Source organism: Actinia tenebrosa, unplaced genomic scaffold (genome assembly GCF_029948245.1).
Source record: "Actinia tenebrosa isolate PJP-AT-01 unplaced genomic scaffold, QUT_ActTen_1.0 PGA_scaffold1__47_contigs__length_23844297, whole genome shotgun sequence".
Taxonomy (NCBI): Eukaryota; Metazoa; Cnidaria; class Anthozoa; order Actiniaria; family Actiniidae; genus Actinia; species Actinia tenebrosa.
This window is the reverse complement of record NW_028292578.1, coordinates 18,448,470-18,466,148: the sequence shown is the minus strand read 5'-3', so window position 1 is coordinate 18,466,148 and position 17,679 is coordinate 18,448,470. Positions and strand designations below refer to the sequence as shown.

The 17,679-nt window shown below is 35.9% G+C and overlaps 1 protein-coding gene and 1 long non-coding RNA gene across 3 annotated transcripts; both read right to left on the bottom strand.

The window, feature by feature from the left end:
* Window positions 1-3,139: 3,139 nt before the first annotated feature.
* Window positions 3,140-7,083, bottom strand: LOC116307249 (uncharacterized). Of its 2 annotated transcripts, XR_004198378.2 has the most exons (3): window positions 6,874-7,083; window positions 3,682-3,741; window positions 3,140-3,581 (listed from the first exon to the last, which is right to left on the bottom strand). It is a non-coding gene; the product is annotated as an uncharacterized LOC116307249 (long non-coding RNA). The 2 variants fall into 2 exon arrangements; XR_016120295.1 differs by lacking the exon at window positions 6,874-7,083 and having other exon boundaries at window positions 3,682-4,457.
* Window positions 7,084-8,569: 1,486 nt separating this feature from the next.
* LOC116307255 (acid-sensing ion channel 3-like) lies at window positions 8,570-16,456 on the bottom strand. The gene is made up of 8 exons (XM_031717420.2): window positions 16,223-16,456; window positions 14,399-14,957; window positions 13,832-14,086; window positions 13,035-13,179; window positions 12,020-12,082; window positions 10,659-10,830; window positions 9,778-9,869; window positions 8,570-9,642 (listed from the first exon to the last, which is right to left on the bottom strand). Exons 2-8 carry the CDS (start codon window positions 14,954-14,956, stop codon window positions 9,509-9,511), a joined length of 1,419 nt encoding a protein of 472 aa, XP_031573280.2. The 5' UTR covers window position 14,957; window positions 16,223-16,456; the 3' UTR covers window positions 8,570-9,508.
* Window positions 16,457-17,679: the final 1,223 nt, after the last annotated feature.

Below are 17,679 nucleotides of genomic sequence, written 5' to 3'. Positions count from 1 at the left end.
GATTTTGACCCATTTTCACACCTTTTGAAACAATATGAATTATTTATGACGTATGCAAAACAAGTGATTTTTGGCCAATTTTGGCCAATTTTGACCTAAAAGCATGGACTATAGGCCATGGTTTTGGTCGATTTTGACCCATTTTCACACCTTTTGAAAAAATATGAATTATTTACGACGTATCCAAAACAAGTCATTTTTGGCCATTTTTTGCCATTTTTGGTCAAAAAGCATGGAGTATGGCCCATGGGTTTGGTTGATTTTGACCCATTTTCACACCTTTAGAAAAAATATGAATTATTTATGACGTATCCAAAACAAGTGATTTTTGGCCATTTTTGACCAAAAAGCATGCACTATAGTCCATGGTTTTGGTGGATTTTGACCCATTTTCACACCTTTTTGAAAAAATATGAATTATTTATGACGTATCCAAAACAAGTGATTTTTGGCCATTTTGGCCAAAAAGCATGGACTATAGCCCATGGTTTTGGTCGATTTTGACCCATTTTCCCACTTTTTGAAAAAATATGAATTATTTATGACGTATCCAAAACAAGTGCTTTTTGCCCATTTTTGGCCAAAAAGCATGGACTATAGGCCATGGTTTTGGTCGATTTTGACCCATTTTCACACCTTTTGAAAAAATATGAAATATTTATGACGTATCCAAAACAAGTGATTTATGGTCATTTTTGGACAAAAAGCATGGACTATAGCCTATGGTTTTGGTCGATTTTGACCCATTTTCACACCTTTTGAAAAAATATGAATTATTTACGACGTATCCAAAACAAGTCATTTTTGGCCATTTTTGGCCATTTTTGGACAAAAAGCATGGAGTATAGCCCATGGGTTTGGTTGATTTTGACCCATTTTCACACCTTTTGAAAAAATTTGAATTATTTATGAGGTATCCAAAACAAGTGATTTATGGTCATTTTTGGACAAAAAGCATGGACTATAGCCCATGGTTTTGGTCGATTTTGACCCATTTTCACACCTTTTGAAAAAATATTAATTATTTATGACGTATGCAAAACAAGTGATTTTTGGACAATTTTGGCCAATTTTGGCCAAAAAGCATGTACTATAGCACATGGTTTTGGTCGATTTTGACCCATTTTCACACCTTTTAAAAAAATATGAATTATTAACGACGTATGCAAAACAAGTGATTTTTGGACAATTTTGGCCAATTTTGGCCAAAAAGCATGTACTATAGCACATGGTTTTGGTCGATTTTGACCCATTTTCACACGTTTTGAAAAAATAAGCATTATTTATGAAGTATTCCAAACAAGTGTTTTTTGGCCATTTCTGTCCAAAAAGCATGGACTATAGCCCATGGGTTTGGTCGATTTTGACCCATTTTCACACCTTTTGAAAAAATATGAATTATTTATGACGTATCCAAAACAAGTGATTTTTGGCCAATTTTGTCCAAAAAGCATGGAGTATAGCCCATGGTTTTGGTCGATTTTGACCCATTTTCACACCTTTTGAAAAAATATGAATTATTTATGACGTATCCAAAACAAGTGCTTTTTGCCCATTTTTGGCCAAAAAGCATGGACTATAGGCCATGGTTTTGGTCGATTTTGACCCATTTTCACACCTTTTGAAAAAATATGAATTATTTATGACGTATCCAAAACAAGTGATTTATGGTCATTTTTGGACAAAAAGCATGGACTATAGCCCATGGTTTTGGTCGATTTTGACCCATTTTCACACCTTTTGAAAAAATATGAATTATTTATGACGTATGCAGAACGGCCAATTTTGGCCTAAAAGCATGGACTATAGGCCATGGTTTTGGTCGATTTTGACCCATTTTTACACCTTTTGAAAAAATATGAATTATTTACGACGTATCCAAAACAAGTCATTTTTGGCCATTTTTGGCCATTTTTGGTCAAAAAGCATGGAGTATAGCCCATGGGTTTGGTTGATTTTGACCCATTTTCACACCTTTTGAAAAAATATGAATTATTTATGACGTATCCAAAACAAGTGATTTTTGGCCAATTTTGTCATCTGGGGATTGCACCCAGTCTTCTCGATATGTATCGAGCGTGCTCTTGTACACTACTGACTTGTTATGGTGGAAATGTTTTTGAAAACAAATATTAGTTTAAGAAATGCCGCTTATTCACCTATTGGGCACTGTTAGTCCCAATGGGATTAATGAACGCTTTGCTTTGAATTAACCCTTTCTTTTGTCTTTTGACTGTTTGTTTTTGTTTCCTTGCCTACCTTGTTCCTATTGGTTTCTTTTGTCTTATTCTATCATATAAACACTCCTTTCTACCATCTCTTTCTCTTTTACTCCGATGAAGGACTAGCGTCCGAAACATCAGTAAGTTTTTTCATCTTTTCACGGTGTATAATTTACCTTTTTATCATTACTGTTTTAATAGATTGATGGAGTTAGTAGATCTTCTTTCCATCGTTTTCTTTTGTATCTATTCTACTATTATACACCACTAACTACTACTAACTGTTTTACGGTCTCAGGAGAATGGAAAAAGAATAGGAAAAAGCTAGAGAGGGAGCTAGAGGAAGAGACTCAAAAAAAAGTCACTCTATTAAGAGTGCATACAATATAGTGAAGGCTTTTACCCGTAAAATAGATATTACACTAATACACTTTAGTAGACCTTAATTCTATTGGTATTTATTATTTCACGGGTTTAATGCCTTCACTCTATAAACATTAACAAGTTTACTAACGAAATTGTGCATTGTTTTGTTTCTAAGTTTTTCAAATTCGTGCAATTTCATTCTGGGACGAATACAAAATTGAGTCGAGTTGGCATTGCAGTGCATTGTGGGACTGTTAAGGGTACATATTTAGAAGATGGCGTCTATCTCGTGTGAAAATCCCATAATGCACTATAATTCCAACTCGACCCAGCTTTTCCTCAACCTTATAATGGCGAATATCATCTATATTATTTTGAAAGGGGGTTTAATTTAGCTTGTAAAGGGGGGCTACGAAATCATATTTCAGTTGTAAAACCCAGAATTGTGGACTCTTGCTCTTATTTATTTTAAGCAGGCCAAGGACAATCACTCCGTTGGTGGCATATCTATAGGACAGGTCTATGACAAACCAATAAACCACACTCACAAATTTTCTGTATATCTAATAACATCTTTATTAAACTTGATAACTTCTGTTACATTCATGCACAATATTAGTGATATAACTATGAATATCCCCAGTGTACCCCAAGTCACTCGTTACTTTAGTTTGTCTGTGGTTGTGGGTTGGTGATGTACGTGGTTTAGTGTCTGCAAACTTGTTGAACGTTATTAAGTTTTTTGTTATCTTGATTTTATCGTCTTCGCGTTTATTTTAAGTTTATTTCATTATTTTATTTTTGAGTTATTCATTTCTGAGTTTATGTTGTTGTTTTTATTTTCATAGACAATGATACTTGTTAAATAATCATCTACATTTATATATCTAATTAGTATAACTAAGTCATAATCTACGCCCAGAGACTTGATGGCCAAGATGACATCATGGATTCTACACAAGATACCGGATTGGTCATCACGTGGCTCGACAACTACAAGATACAATACAAATAGAAAAAAAATCATGTAGTCGAGGAAGAGAGAAGAAAAAGGATGGTCAGAAAATAGATGTACTATAATAGATATACGTACCATTGTTGCTGTAAGGATGTCTTGTAAACTCAAGTGAAAACACAGGCGATGTTTCATCATCTATTAAAAAAGCAAACAAAGAAAACAAATTATAAGTATGAAAAGATTATGATAATTTAACAGAAGATTGATTTTACAAAACCCTTTGAAAATCCACGTGGACTGGTCATGCGTGCTTTCAGGAACGCCTTTTTAATATAAACGAAAAAGAAAAAATCCACGTTAAAATTTTTGTCTGGAGTGGAACTGTGTAAGATATATAACGATGTATTATACTTTAACCATTTTGAGATCCAAGTGCGGTATCACTGGGTCATTTCAGAAATACTATACATCGTCAAGACAAAAAAGTAAATACGTTAGAATGCGCGTTAAGGCTTTATTCGCATCTCCGTGATCGCCATGGCCACACACACACTTGGTTCAAGAAAACAGCTCACATTCGTTGCATCGAAGAAAGAAATTCCCTGAAGAAGGTAAAATAAGACGGGAAAATGAGTTAGCATTTTAAATTGGTAAGCTTTCACTGCACTTGGAACGAAAAACAACGGTACGTGCAGTGATGCTTGTAGTTATAAGTCAGTATATGCAAAGCATTAAACCGTCAATGAAACCCGAGTGAAAGAATGTTTGGGGAGATATTCTGCAATACCGATAGAAGTAAGCGTTCTGTGACAAGCAGAAACTTAAAAGTGGGTCAAGAAGCCCACCAATACTTACTTCTAGAAGCACGGGAATATCTCAGGAGACTACTCCCAAAAAATACGATACATGAATAAATAAGAAACATCTGCAAAAAAAACAACCGTTGTTAATTGTATTACACTCGCAATACTAGTAAGCAACAACAATAATAAAATGTCAAACTTTATTTCAGTGGATATGGTTTACAAATACAATATACTTGATTGTAAGTAGTTTACAATATTGTTATAATTGAATACCTCGAACTACATTTTATCATATAAATCAATTAATATTAAATATAAATAAATAAATGGCAATTGATAAGTCAATATTGTAGAGATTTTATCGATTTTTCATCAGATTACAATTTTTGAACTGAATTAAGTTACGAGATAAATATGAATGAGTATACAATAACATGACTTCTGTTCTTGCAAAAGTACTAAAATAACAACACATTACAACACATTTGAGTTTATTTTTCATTTCAATTGTACAACGTTTGACAACAATCTTGAAAAATCGTAAATTATAAATTATAAAAGATTAGACAGCTTGCTGCAGGCATCTATCGTTCCCAGAAAATAATCATCCCAATACTATAGATTATCATATGACCCGTACGGCCCTGCTCGCGCGCTCTAATAAAACCATTGAAAAAAGTCACGTCACTATTTTTTATCGATTTTTTCGTGAGGGTCATATGATAAAATGCTTATTGACTGAGTTAGGTCGGGCCGTACGGGAAAATATTTGGCTCTCGGTCATTTGTACGGCATCACCTCGAGCCAAATATTTTCCCGTACGGCCCTCCCACTCAGTCAATAAGTACATAATATCTGAAGCGATATGACTTCTGAAATAACTAAAATATTCAATATTAGAAGCACACAACTCGTATAAATTACTGTACTAATTATTATAAAATTATTTATAAAGTATGAGGGTTAGAAAAAAGAGAACAATCTTAATGCCAATTTAAATTTAATCTAATCTAACTATCTTATAGAAATCCTATACCCTATATATGAATACAAAAAACTCCTAGAATTACTAAGAATATAATATATGCTTTAAAAATTAGATAATCATGAGCCTAACCTATAGATCTCGGGAATTTCAAAATAAGCCAAATAAAGTTCGAGCCGAAATATCATCTTAGAGAATCGATTATGAACAGAAACATCCCGTTTTTTTAAACAGGTGGAGATTGCGCAATCGTGAGACACGACGTTTTGATTCACCCTTGGACAAACAAAGATGAATGAAAATCTCGAGAAATACAAATACAACATTTGTTGTAGCTGTACGAACGACAGACATCACATATAAATAACAAAAATCTCTAATCTAGTCCCTAAAGAAGCTACCACTGAATAGAAAAAGACTATCGCAGACTCTTGTTCTCAACGCCGCAACCAAGTTTGGTTGTTCTTGGACAAACTGCAAAGCAAAGTTTTTAAATGCCATGGACATGAACTGATGGATAACATCAATATAGTATTGATGATCTCCATCGATATGATGGCTCTCATGGCATTTAGGATTAGTATTTATGGAGACATGACTGTCATTGAGATCGACACATGTATAGTCAGGGTTTATCAAAAGAAAAGTCAATGAAAAATTAGAAGTACAAATGATTAACGAACATTTTTGATATTAATTAAAAACAGTTTTGGAAGTTCAAAATGTACAAATTCTACATCGTTACGAAAAGATCTAAATTGAATTTCATTCAAATAGTCACGTTGGAATGTCTAAACCAATTCAAACCCAGACTGTGCCAACCGAGGATTGAGACCAGAATCTTATCGGAGGATCGAACTCTAACCTAACCATAGGCGCACTAGGTGTATGTGTGTCTAGTATTATAGCTAACTGACCACAACTGCACAACACAATGACAGATCTCCAGCTAATTCTAAATCAAGGACCACAGACACAGTTTATGCTCTGACGAGCTGTAGTTTGAAGAATCTTCCAGTGCTTGCCTCCAGTGTACGGTTCCTCAGTCGTTGTCAACTCGTTGGCCTAATAAAAAGCTAACCTAATTGGTCCCATGACCCTGGCCAATTGACCAGTCAAAAACACTAGTAAACCCCAGCTAAGTTTAGTAAAAGTGGTAGCTTCTTCTAATGTTATCTGCTGGGCTCCATACTTTGTATTTCTGGAACCCTCTTAAGTCTAGTCCTAACTTACAAATAACGTTTGTATATAAATGAAAAATATTTGGATTGTGACAACCGAGGTAATTCTTTTTAAGAGAATAGTTCAAATTGCTGTGGTCACAAACCAAAAATGATATATTTAGAAAAAAATGTGACGTTCCATATTTGATTTAGGAACAGATTCTTAGTCCCACATATGAATACTGCCCACAAGACACGTCAAACAAGTAAACGCAAAATAAGAAAACAATTTCAATAGGAAAGACGCCAAAATATGTAGAATTTAATAGCTTGTTTGAGGTTCTTGTGTTAATATATGTACCTACAGTAATACCTAGTGTCGTCTGTTGATTGTGCCATGTTTACGGCTATGGAACGCGAGGAGGACCTAACAAATAATGAAAAAGCATGCTTTAGTAAAACATTAGGAGAACATTTTTCTATTTTTCATATTATTAAAATCTTATTATAGCACACAAATGTATGGTTCTCAGCATTCTTCCTAATACAACATCCCCAGATGCAAATAGGAATGCGCGGCGAAATGCCCTAGTGCATTTTAATGTCTCCATGATTATATCATTCTTCAATAACCTCTAAAACTTTAGCAATTGAAAAGTCAAAAACTTCACATGGTTTTGGGAGCGATAAAAATGCATACATGAAAATTATGAAAAACTTTTACTTACAGAAACAAAAAAGCCTTTATTCGTTCCTCGTTCGAGTTTAATTTTAATGCTTTTTACGAAGAAAACATTCATGAAAAAGATTTCTTAGCTATAGTGTTAAAATTAATTCACATAGGTATAGAATTGAACGAGGCGTCCTTATATTACATGTTTTATAAATAAATGAGTTTTATAAAATACTACATGTGAAATGGTTGCAGTAAATGCTAGTTATATTATCATTAAGGAAATTTTGTCGAACGGCATAAGTTTTACAAAGAAGCTAAGCTTGTCACAATAATTTAAGAGCAAAAGATTGTACGTCCTTAAAAAGCTTTAGTATTTTGCTATACTCTAAAAACAAGAAAAAAATATTACATGAAAACTTCAGAATCTATTCATTATTTTAGAAATACTTTAGTTTTTTGAAACCCAAATCTAAAACACTAAAAAAGATTTAGCGCAATAACACTGAAGATTAACTTACCAGATCAACATGTGGTTGAAGAATGAGCGGGAAAGAGAGAGAGCACGCGTGTAGATTGTTTATATACCCAATCAGCTGATCATGTGATGCTTATCACGTGACATCAAGGGCAGGAAGCGTGGAATGTTAAATATCTGCTCGGTGATTGGAGGAATATTTTGCACGCCTTTTGCACTCTTTAGAGTAAAATTGACTTGATTTTTATTTGTTCAGGAAGTTCAAGAAAGCAATCTTAATTTATATTTTAAAAAAAGATATATTAAAAAATCTCTCGTTTTCTCTGCTTATCAATCATTTAAAGTATCTGAAAACTCCCAGATTTTCGTTTTTACAATTTAGTACGCGCCCGAATAAACAAATGCGGCTTAAAATTAGAGTGACCACAGTAAATCCGTGAAACACCAATAAGCCTGAAGCGAGATGACGTTTTACCCCCGTCTCTAGACCATAATAGTTCTAAAAAATTCTTTCATATAAAAATTTTTGATTCCTTAGAGAATACAGGGACAATAGTCATAATTGAAGAACAAAAGCAATGTGAAAAGGATTATGGTCTAGAGACGGGGGTAAAACGTCATCTCGCTTCAGTCTTATTACTAAATAGTACAAAATAGTGCTAATTAAACAATAAAAAACAATGGAATTTGCATGAAATTGTGCTATTTAGTATTACTAAAGTTTCACAGTAATATTGTTTGCACTCTACTGGTTTACGACAAATGTCTTGGAATCTGATTTTTATCGCTTATTAAGTGAATCTAAATATCCACTGAAAACATCCGATTTATCTAAAGAACGTTTCACAAGAGACAGGAAATTACATCAAGTGTAATCAAGCGCGCATTCACCAGAAGACCAATCAAGGTACAAACAACTGTTAGGAGGCAAGAAAAGTTTACTGTAACTTTTTACACGTACTTTTACACCACAATCCTCATTCTATAATGGCCTTATAAATTATATTGAAACTTTCAGTGCTTGGGCTGCCTGTGGCAAAGTATTTACATTCGTCTTTTCCAGATTTACATGCGTCATACACCTAAATCCAAAATGGCGTACGACCGGTTGAAAACGAGGCATCCAGGGCCGAATTTACAAATTTACAAATTTACAGTGTTTTCTTATAATTTGATGCTACAACTTTGTCGCGTTCCTGAATGTAAGAAGGAAAGAAAGACAGAACGAGTGAACAAGTGTATACTTGGCATTGACACCATATTATTTCTTTGCACATGGCCCTGGATTCCTCGTTTTCATATAACACTCTCGACCGTACGCCATTTTGGACTTAGGTGTATATCCTCCAAGAAAAACCGAAACCACAATTTTTTTGGGGTTCGAGCGTTGTTTATATAAAATAGTAAATGTAGTGGTAGTGAGAGTGAAAGGAGGCCCACATCAGCGAAAGCTGCCCATCGTCCTCCCGAATAATATTCTTTCTGGTAGATCCTTCCGCGAGTTGTGGCGGTTTGACCCTCACCTTTGATGAGAACATTGTATTATAAGTAGTGGACTTACCATTTTGGGAAAATCCCAAAATACAGTTGTATTAGTTATGCTAATAAAGAAGATGAAGATGTGGCGTCCGGATGTCAAAGGTCGTTTTTACTATAGTCAGCGCAGGTCGTCCTTCACGAATTTGCAGGATGTGATCCTATTGGAGGACGCACATGTGAAGAACAATAGAAAACAATGACCTTTCCCCAACCCCGCCCCTAAACCTAACCAATCACAGGGGATGTTGCAAATTCTTGAAGCCTAACCCGTCAGCGCGCGCGCCGTCCTTAGTTTTACACGTCGCTTTGTTTGCTAAATCAGTTTACTCTATAATTTGCCTGTCGCTTATTTCTCCAGTGAGCAATACACATCAAGACCAACACGTCTATGAACTCAAATATAGTCAACACACTGCATCCAAGAAACAGACCCATGCTGCCACCAAGATCATCTGCAGGATAAAAGATATTTCATTGGATGATTTATTCGCCATAACGAGTAACCGGGGTACAAGGCCGGACGGGGGTTCTTCAGAGAGTAAAGAGACAAACAGTGCGCGTGTTTATCGTATGATACATTTTCTTACTTGCTAAATCTGTCAATTGGTAGGCCGGAACTTCTGTACTGATCTCTGCTTCAAGTTCTCCATAAAACACACTAAGCTTGATATAACGTTTCCTATCCACAAACGAAAAATCATTTGAAAAAAAGGTTAAACGACCACGAAGATAAAGTATTAGCGATTCCGAGGATGAAGACAAATCTGGGTCGAGTTCGCAGTGCAATGCATTTTGGGGCTACTTCAGGGGACATATTTTCACGTCATTTTCGTCCCCTGAAACGGCCCAGAATGCACTGCAATACATATTACACCCAGTTTTTTCCTCAACATCGGAACGGAGCTAACAACTTTAAGCCAGACCTGTACCTACAGAACTGAATTAAAGCTAGTGTTATCACGCCAATTTTTGTTATATCTTCCTTTCAATAGTCCCCTTCACAGTTGCAGGCGCCATATTGAATATTGAAAGGTAGCCGTGCCTTTGCATCGAAGCCAAACGAACGGTGAGCTTGCAATGATAGAGTACGTGTGAATAATTGTTCAAGGTGTTAAAAAAGGTCCCTAACACTGCAAGCTCACCGTTCGTCTCGCTTCGATGCAAAGGCACGGCTACCTTTCAAGATGGCGCAGGGAACTGAGAAGGGGAATATTGATGGTTTGCTATCGTTCCCAAAAGATTTAAAAGTTAAAAACATGGCTGACATCTTGGTGCGATAAAAAATGGATGCTAATCTTTTGTTAAATGGCAACAACATGGCCGATATGACATAACGACGAATTCAGAAAACAAACACGTGACAAGGTGTAGGAGCACCAATTTTGACCAATATTCCAGTTCTGTTAAATAGAGGATTTGAACGACTCGGTGGGGCTTACCACGTTGGTTGGCATGGTAACATACTGACCTAAACCAGTCTTGGTATCCAGCCATACGCTTAGGATCTGAGCTCAGGTTGTTCTTCTGAACAATAGATTCCCAGAAGGTATATGAAGGGAAATACATGGAGGATGTCTGGACGTCGTACTTGACTCGATGACATTGGACAGTACAGTTACAGCTCTTTTGGTTTACTGCGCCTTAATTTAAAGAGGAAGAAAAACAGAAGAATGAAGATTTAAAACAAGTTTTCTCTTTTTGATGCAATGGTGTGATGTTAGTCAATTGAAGTTGTTGTGGTTGTTGTTGTTTCGCCATAGCTATTGTTGGTACTCGCCCTCAAGTACTTCCTGGACTGATCAAGAGCCAATGGCATGTCCTGTCATCTATCCAAATGTTATAAACTTATTCCCAAGAAACGGAAAAATAGCAAACTTAACTTTTGTGTTGATAAATATTATCAAACAATTTGTTGAGACTAATCCTCAACGAGGGTATTCCGGAGTTCCCGCGTTCCTATGTTTCTATTCTACGTAATCTAAATAAATGTCCCGCAATCCTTTGCGCGGTATATGTTTTACATGTGCTTGAAGTAGTGTGCCGTACTTGTATACCGTGGTGTCAATTCGGTGAGTTTTTTTGTACTGTTTTCCTTTTTCATTTCCCTTTATACATTGTAATTTTAGCTTTGGAAATTTTAGGTTTCACCGGGCCTTTTCCCTAGCATCTTTTTTCGTGGTATTGGACTGATTTGTGTGAATAAAGTTTAGCCTTTAAACTATGCCCGTGTAGAGCCAAATCGACACATAATTCCTTCGAACAAAACACGCTACTTCACAATTACTGTGCGGAGTCACTCACCGGAACTACTTGGAATAAAGTTGAAGATTCACGACATAGAGTGAAAACAAAGTCAAGCATAAACCAATCAGGAATGAGCAACGAAGCATAGATATAACAATAACTGTGTGTGAGTGAACGTCAATGAAAGATCGTGATTGGCTGAAATTAATATGATACTGATTTTGCTCTCTCCTGATTGGGAAAAGTTTCCTTATCTTAAATATCGTTCAAGTGGTCCCGATTAGTGTGTCCACAGATAAAAGAAGAATTCAAAAACGTCAGAGATATCGTTCAGTCTGGTCATACACCCCTTGCAGCAATTTGGAATGCAGCTCAACCTGGGGGACAAAACAATAGGTTCCAATTCTCAGAAGTTTGGAATTCTTTTGTTTTGTTCCCCAGATCGAGCTGCTTTGACATCACACGCAAGGGGTCTATAGATTTACCTCTCATGCTAAATTAAAGTTAAAAGCAGCTTCATGTCATAGCTTTTATAGTTGTTCTATAAGTTATATATAGCTATACTAACATCACATCAATACTCACTATAAGTGCCAGAAACACAATTTATTATTTGCCAAGGCGTACACCAAGGAGAGTCAATAGGTTCTGAAGCAATACGACAAACATGTAATATTAATTACCAATTTACCAAAACTTAGAAACAAACTAAATGAGTTTTTAAAGTGTATATGACACGAGAACATTCCATCATTTAAAATGTATAGTTTGTTAGTAATAATGAATATATCGTAACAAAATTTGTTTCAAAAGCTTATTTCTTGAGATATTTGCGAAAGTTAATCCCAATTTGTGACGTCATTTTGTTGACACGTACTCTAGATTCAGTAGTAATGTACTAAATATAAATTGTAATTCATATAAATTAACAACAAAAGACATATTTTAGTCAGCTTCATTTGATAGCTTACGTAGTACTCTTCCAATGTTGGGAAATTGAAAAGTGTACTACTTGAAATTAAGATTCTATGTTCAAACATATTTCGTGTATTTGCAACTAAATCTGGAGACTTGTAAACAAAATGACGTCACAACTCGTGCTAAAATTTTTTGAATTTCTAGAGAAATACGTTTTTGGAACAAATTTAACCGTGATATTCTTATTAATGCCAATAAACTACACATTCTTAACATTAAAATTTTTTCGTGTCATATACACTTTAATATTAACGTATAAACAACTTAAAAACTAACAGTAAGATTAATGTGCACTTGGACAGAATGTTTCATGCTTTACAAATTACGAGGTCACATCATTTTATAACTTTTGTTTGACAACTTAATCCTTTCCCAGGCCAATATACCTCTTTAGCTAGCTTGGCCGTAATGTCTTCCCATTTCAGGCGACAAGTCATTATCTTTAAAAAAGGATACTTCCTTTGAGTCGTACCCATATTTGTGTGTCTTCTCGTGCGCAACCATTAAACAAAGAAATAATGCTCAAGGTTATAACACGTGGTCTGAATTGGGAAAACAGTTACGCCCAAGCTAAAGAGGCCAATCCTCTCTCCTGTTTATTAAAAACCCATCGCTGACTCACCTGACTGACTTAGCCGCATCCCCAGCATCTGACAGCCGCAGGTTCTTAGTAGGATGTTTGTGTAGCACTCGTGTAAGCAGCGAGTCTGTGAATAACCTTTTCCTTTCCTGCAGGACTTGGGGTATGGAGCTGGTAAGCTGCTTAGCTACAACAATGTTGATTCTTTAGGGGGATTATTACAATGATATAACATCGTCATGGAAACACTTACGAAACTTACTTTGTCTTAAACACGTTTGCTAAATAATATCTGCGTTCTGATTGACTCTGCAGTACTAATAGTCTATATAAACCACTGGTAGCGAAAAGTGCCGGTTTTAAATTAACAAATAAAACAGCTTTTTTCGTGCTCCGTTCAGTAATAAAGCACGGAGGAAGTGACGTAAGCACGAAAGAAGTATAAGGACAAACACGAGCACGAGCCGTAGGCGAGTGATTCTCAAACTTCTTGAGTGCTTACGGCGCTTCTTAAGTCATGGTCTGTTAGTCAATAGCCCATTTGGCCCTCGCTTTCAATGGCTATTGACTCGTAGACCATTCGGGCTTTGGGTGGAATTGTTAAATAGAGGTGTCTGGCCATAATATTTTCCAATTCAACCCAAGTGTCATTCCCTAGAGTATCATTTATTTGATACACTGATTACACCAATGAGATGTATTAGCATGCAGCTTACTAACATTAAACACCTCTAGGATTGAGTTGCCAAAATAAAAAAATCTGGAAAAATTATAATGCAATTTTATTGCATAACTGTTGCACATATGCAATATTCACTTGTGAAGAAAATATTTTTTACCTCTTTACGTTTAATCCTCATTTCTACACTACTACCAGGCGAGATTTGCCAGGAACCGCTTTTCTCCATCGACGGGTGTTCTTCCTGGTCATGAACGATGACCCTAAACCCAGTCCCTTCTCGACTATATAGTCCATAATACTCTTCGGGCTGTACATCAAGCTTAAGTAACAGGCCAAAAGTGTTTCCTGTTCTTCTAGATTGCAAAATACTCTGGCTATTTTTGCCAGAGTTGAACGTATAGCAGCGACCATACTGAAAGAGAGATCAATGGAGATGAGAAGATAGACTTCTTAGTGGTGTGAACAGGAATCTACTCGGGTTTACTCCCTCTGCAACTAACAAACACGCAAAATTCCCATTCGATCTGTGAGTTATACAAGCTCTGATTTATTTATTCATTTATTTATTTTTTGATTGGATGAAAATTACACTGTGTAATCCTAGTAACCCTGCCAAATTGTGCAGTCTTTAGTTTTGTAGTTTTCTGTTGATCTCCCGTTTTCTCAGCCATTGTGGCACATTTTCCACATATAAAGTCAAAAGGATGACGAGAGAGAGACTCACCTGGTACTCGAAGAACGGTGTAAACTGGTATGGTTTACAAACACTTCCACTCCATCTACACTTATCGTCTGAAAGCATTTCCGTCAGATTCTGACCATATTGAACAACAGCTTCTTCGATGTTTAAAGAATAATTCAAACCACTTTCAAGATCAGGCCAGGCGCTGCTCGGTTGCCCTCCAAGCACGTCTAAGTACCGCTGAGCAAATGTACCGTTGATTCGGCTTCTCCGCATCATATTATTGTTGCAGATGCTGACGGCAGGGAAATCAAGCACGTCTCTAAATTCGTTGTGATGTCGAACAAAGATTTGATAAGCTGCAACCTTCTTCAAGCCGGTGTGAATTTGATTGCCAAGAAAAACCCCGGATCCTACCAACAAGAGTATCCACAATGCTCTCCGAATCTTGGAAAATTTCTTGAAGGTAAACTGGAAACCATGGAGCGTAGAGTAGGAACCCAGTTCTTCCCATAATTCTCTTGGGGTTTTATCTTTATTTGGCATTCGGTTTGTTTCCGTGTCTTGGGTGTCTGCAGGCTTTGTCTCGTTCATTTCCATGCTGTAAACAGATATTGCTTTAAATATATAGATATGACGTACGCTTTAACAAGCTTTTTTGGGAATCGAGGATGGTGTGAGTGGTAGTCAGTACACTCGCCTATCACCTCTTGGGTTTCGGGTTAAATTCCTGGACTCAATATCACATGTGAATGGAGTTTGTTAGATATCTCTCTCTCTTGATTTGAGGGTTTTTCGCCAGGTAGTCTCCGGTTTTCCCCCTTCCCTTTTCTTTCTTTCTTTCTTTCTTTCTTTCTTTCTTGTGAATTTGTGAAAAGTCAAGTAATTATATAATTATATCACATAATTATAATCATATATTAATATCAAATATTAATTTATTCAGTAATTATATAAAATTCGAAACTGACTATTTGGAATCCCGAAGTATGGGCCCAAACATTGAATCGACGTTCAGTTGGCAAACAGCCAAACATGAAGAGGCTCTTGACTAGACTCAACCAGTTTTGGGCACATTCCAGTTAGGAGAGTTAGTCGCTTTTATAAATATTAATTAAATAATTTAAGAAATTCAAACGAATGAGAAAAATCTGAGGAGAAATTTAGAAACAATACGAATATGGTAAAAGTAGATATTGATATAAAAACATAAAAAATAGTTAACTTCATAAGCACTATAAGATTAGAAGATTTTAAGCTTTCGCGTGAGGTATTTCAATATCTCATTAAAATGATAAAAGAGAGACTTAACGGTTTTCTTTTCAATTTTTCGACTGCAGCTGTGAAGAAGACTCCCACAGCTTCATTCGAAACATCATGTTGTCAAAAAACGGTCTCTTTATGGTCATTGGGATATATTCCAAAATTTGTGTGCCGCAAATGTATAAAACTATATAGACCATAGCTAGTGGTGTTGGCTTTGGGTAAGGTTAATTAATAGTAGTTTACGCCTTCCCAGTTATAACCCAACAAATAAGAGGAGCTCAAATACTGCTGGCGCACTTCCAGATAAACATATATACAACATATTTTCTAGTGATGTCCTTTTTATTTCCTTAAAAAAAGATGGTATAGTGAACTATTGGCATCGTTTAATTTAATGTCGGATGGCAAATGTCAATAAAATTGCGTTTATATAAGTGAACGACATCTGAACGAAAAAAATTTTTTTGAGGGTCACGATTTTATCAGTAACCTAGCTCGAGTAATAGACAAATATTTTCACCATGTTTAAGTAAAAAGTGTTTATTATCAAGTTGTTATTAATTGTTAGTACATCTGCCTTATAGTTAGAGCCACACTAACCTGTTTAACTTGTGCTGGATGAGTTCTCTTCAGATTTCTTGAGTATCTTGGTGTTTATAAGAAGGAATGAAAGCACCACCACCAGTAAAATCCGCCGGTGATTTCAACAAATTACACCAGTCATTACTAATTCGCTTCTATAATATTTTCAAATTCCTCGAGGATTTTCTATCTTCTTGATCACCAGGATCACCAGTTCGACTACGACAAACAAACCCGCACACTACTCTGTTATCGAACTTCTTGAAGATTTTGAGATAGAGGCGTTTTTTCTCGATTTCACTGCAAGACAGCATCCCTTATTCATGAGACAATTAAAATCGCCGCCTACAATGGCTGGCTCTGGTCTTGGTGTTCTAGTATATGCGTTTTAATATCATGAAAACTGGAGAGCTGCCAATCACGCTATTTACCCGTAAAAATGGAAATGATGAATACTCCAGTTTCGAGTTCTCTGTTGCTCAGGGTTAGCCTCGGTTTTGTGCAGAATATTTATGTGTTCCAGTCAAGGTCCGGGGAAGTCCAAAATGTTTCTATTAGAGAAGTTGTGCATTCTTTACTTTACCTTTGTTATTTGTGAATGTTTAGACACTTATTCGGGGCTAACCCTGAGTAAATGAGTCTGTAATCAAGGAACTGAGCGTTATTTTGGAACTCGAGAATTGTCTATTTGATGGAAGATTTACTGATGACTAAGAGATATTATATAATCATCAGTCATTTTACCTTGGGCTTAATGTTGCCCACTTATCGTCCTCTTAGGATTATGGACGTCATCTGATGTGTAATTTTAAGTAGAAGCTGAGGATGTAAAAGAGCCACTCACTTGAATTGTAGAAAATCTAAAAGTCATTAGATCAAGAATATGATGCCATCAATGTATGGCTAGTTCGAGTTTCAATCCCTTTTTGAAATGAAAAAGAAAGAAGGAACAGAAGGAGAAGAAGAAAAAAGAAGAATATAACCATGATATTTTTTAATGTTCATGCGATATTTTCAAAATCATTTGGTACAATGTAAAATTGAAGGATATAGAAAGACTAGTTTTGATGACATTTGTTTATCGATAAAATCATACTCCAGACTACATCCGTAACGGTTATGAATGCACTTAACAATTAAATAGTGTACTTTTTGCTTACGATGATAGTAATTCTCATCTATCCTCGTATTAAAGACATCAACCAATCAACGCCTGCTCTGATAACTGGCCAGCGGCTATGTATAGTGAATACGAGAAAGACAACATGTGATTAATGAAGGAACTACATTATTTATGTGAAAAAATAACCCTAACGTATAACATATAAATTGAGGCTCCCTCCTCCAGCTGATCCAAGAGAAAATGTTAGCCAATCAGAATCGAGAACATTTGCAAAACTGAGGTGTCACTTTTCCTCTTGAAATCATGGATTCCAGGCCACCCAAGCATTGTTTGGGCTGCCTGTGGGCCACCA

Coding starts and splice junctions, on each gene's coding strand:
- LOC116307255 (XM_031717420.2), bottom strand. CDS start 14,956: ATGGAAATGAACGAGACAAAGCCTGCAGACACCCAAGACACGGAAACA. Junction 13,180..13,831: donor TGAGGATTAAACGTAAAGAG/GTAAAAAATATT, acceptor ACATTGTTGTAG/CTAAGCAGCTTACCAGCTCC. Junction 9,643..9,777: donor CCAATTGACAGATTTAGCAA/GTAAGAAAATGT, acceptor TTTATCCTGCAG/ATGATCTTGGTGGCAGCATG.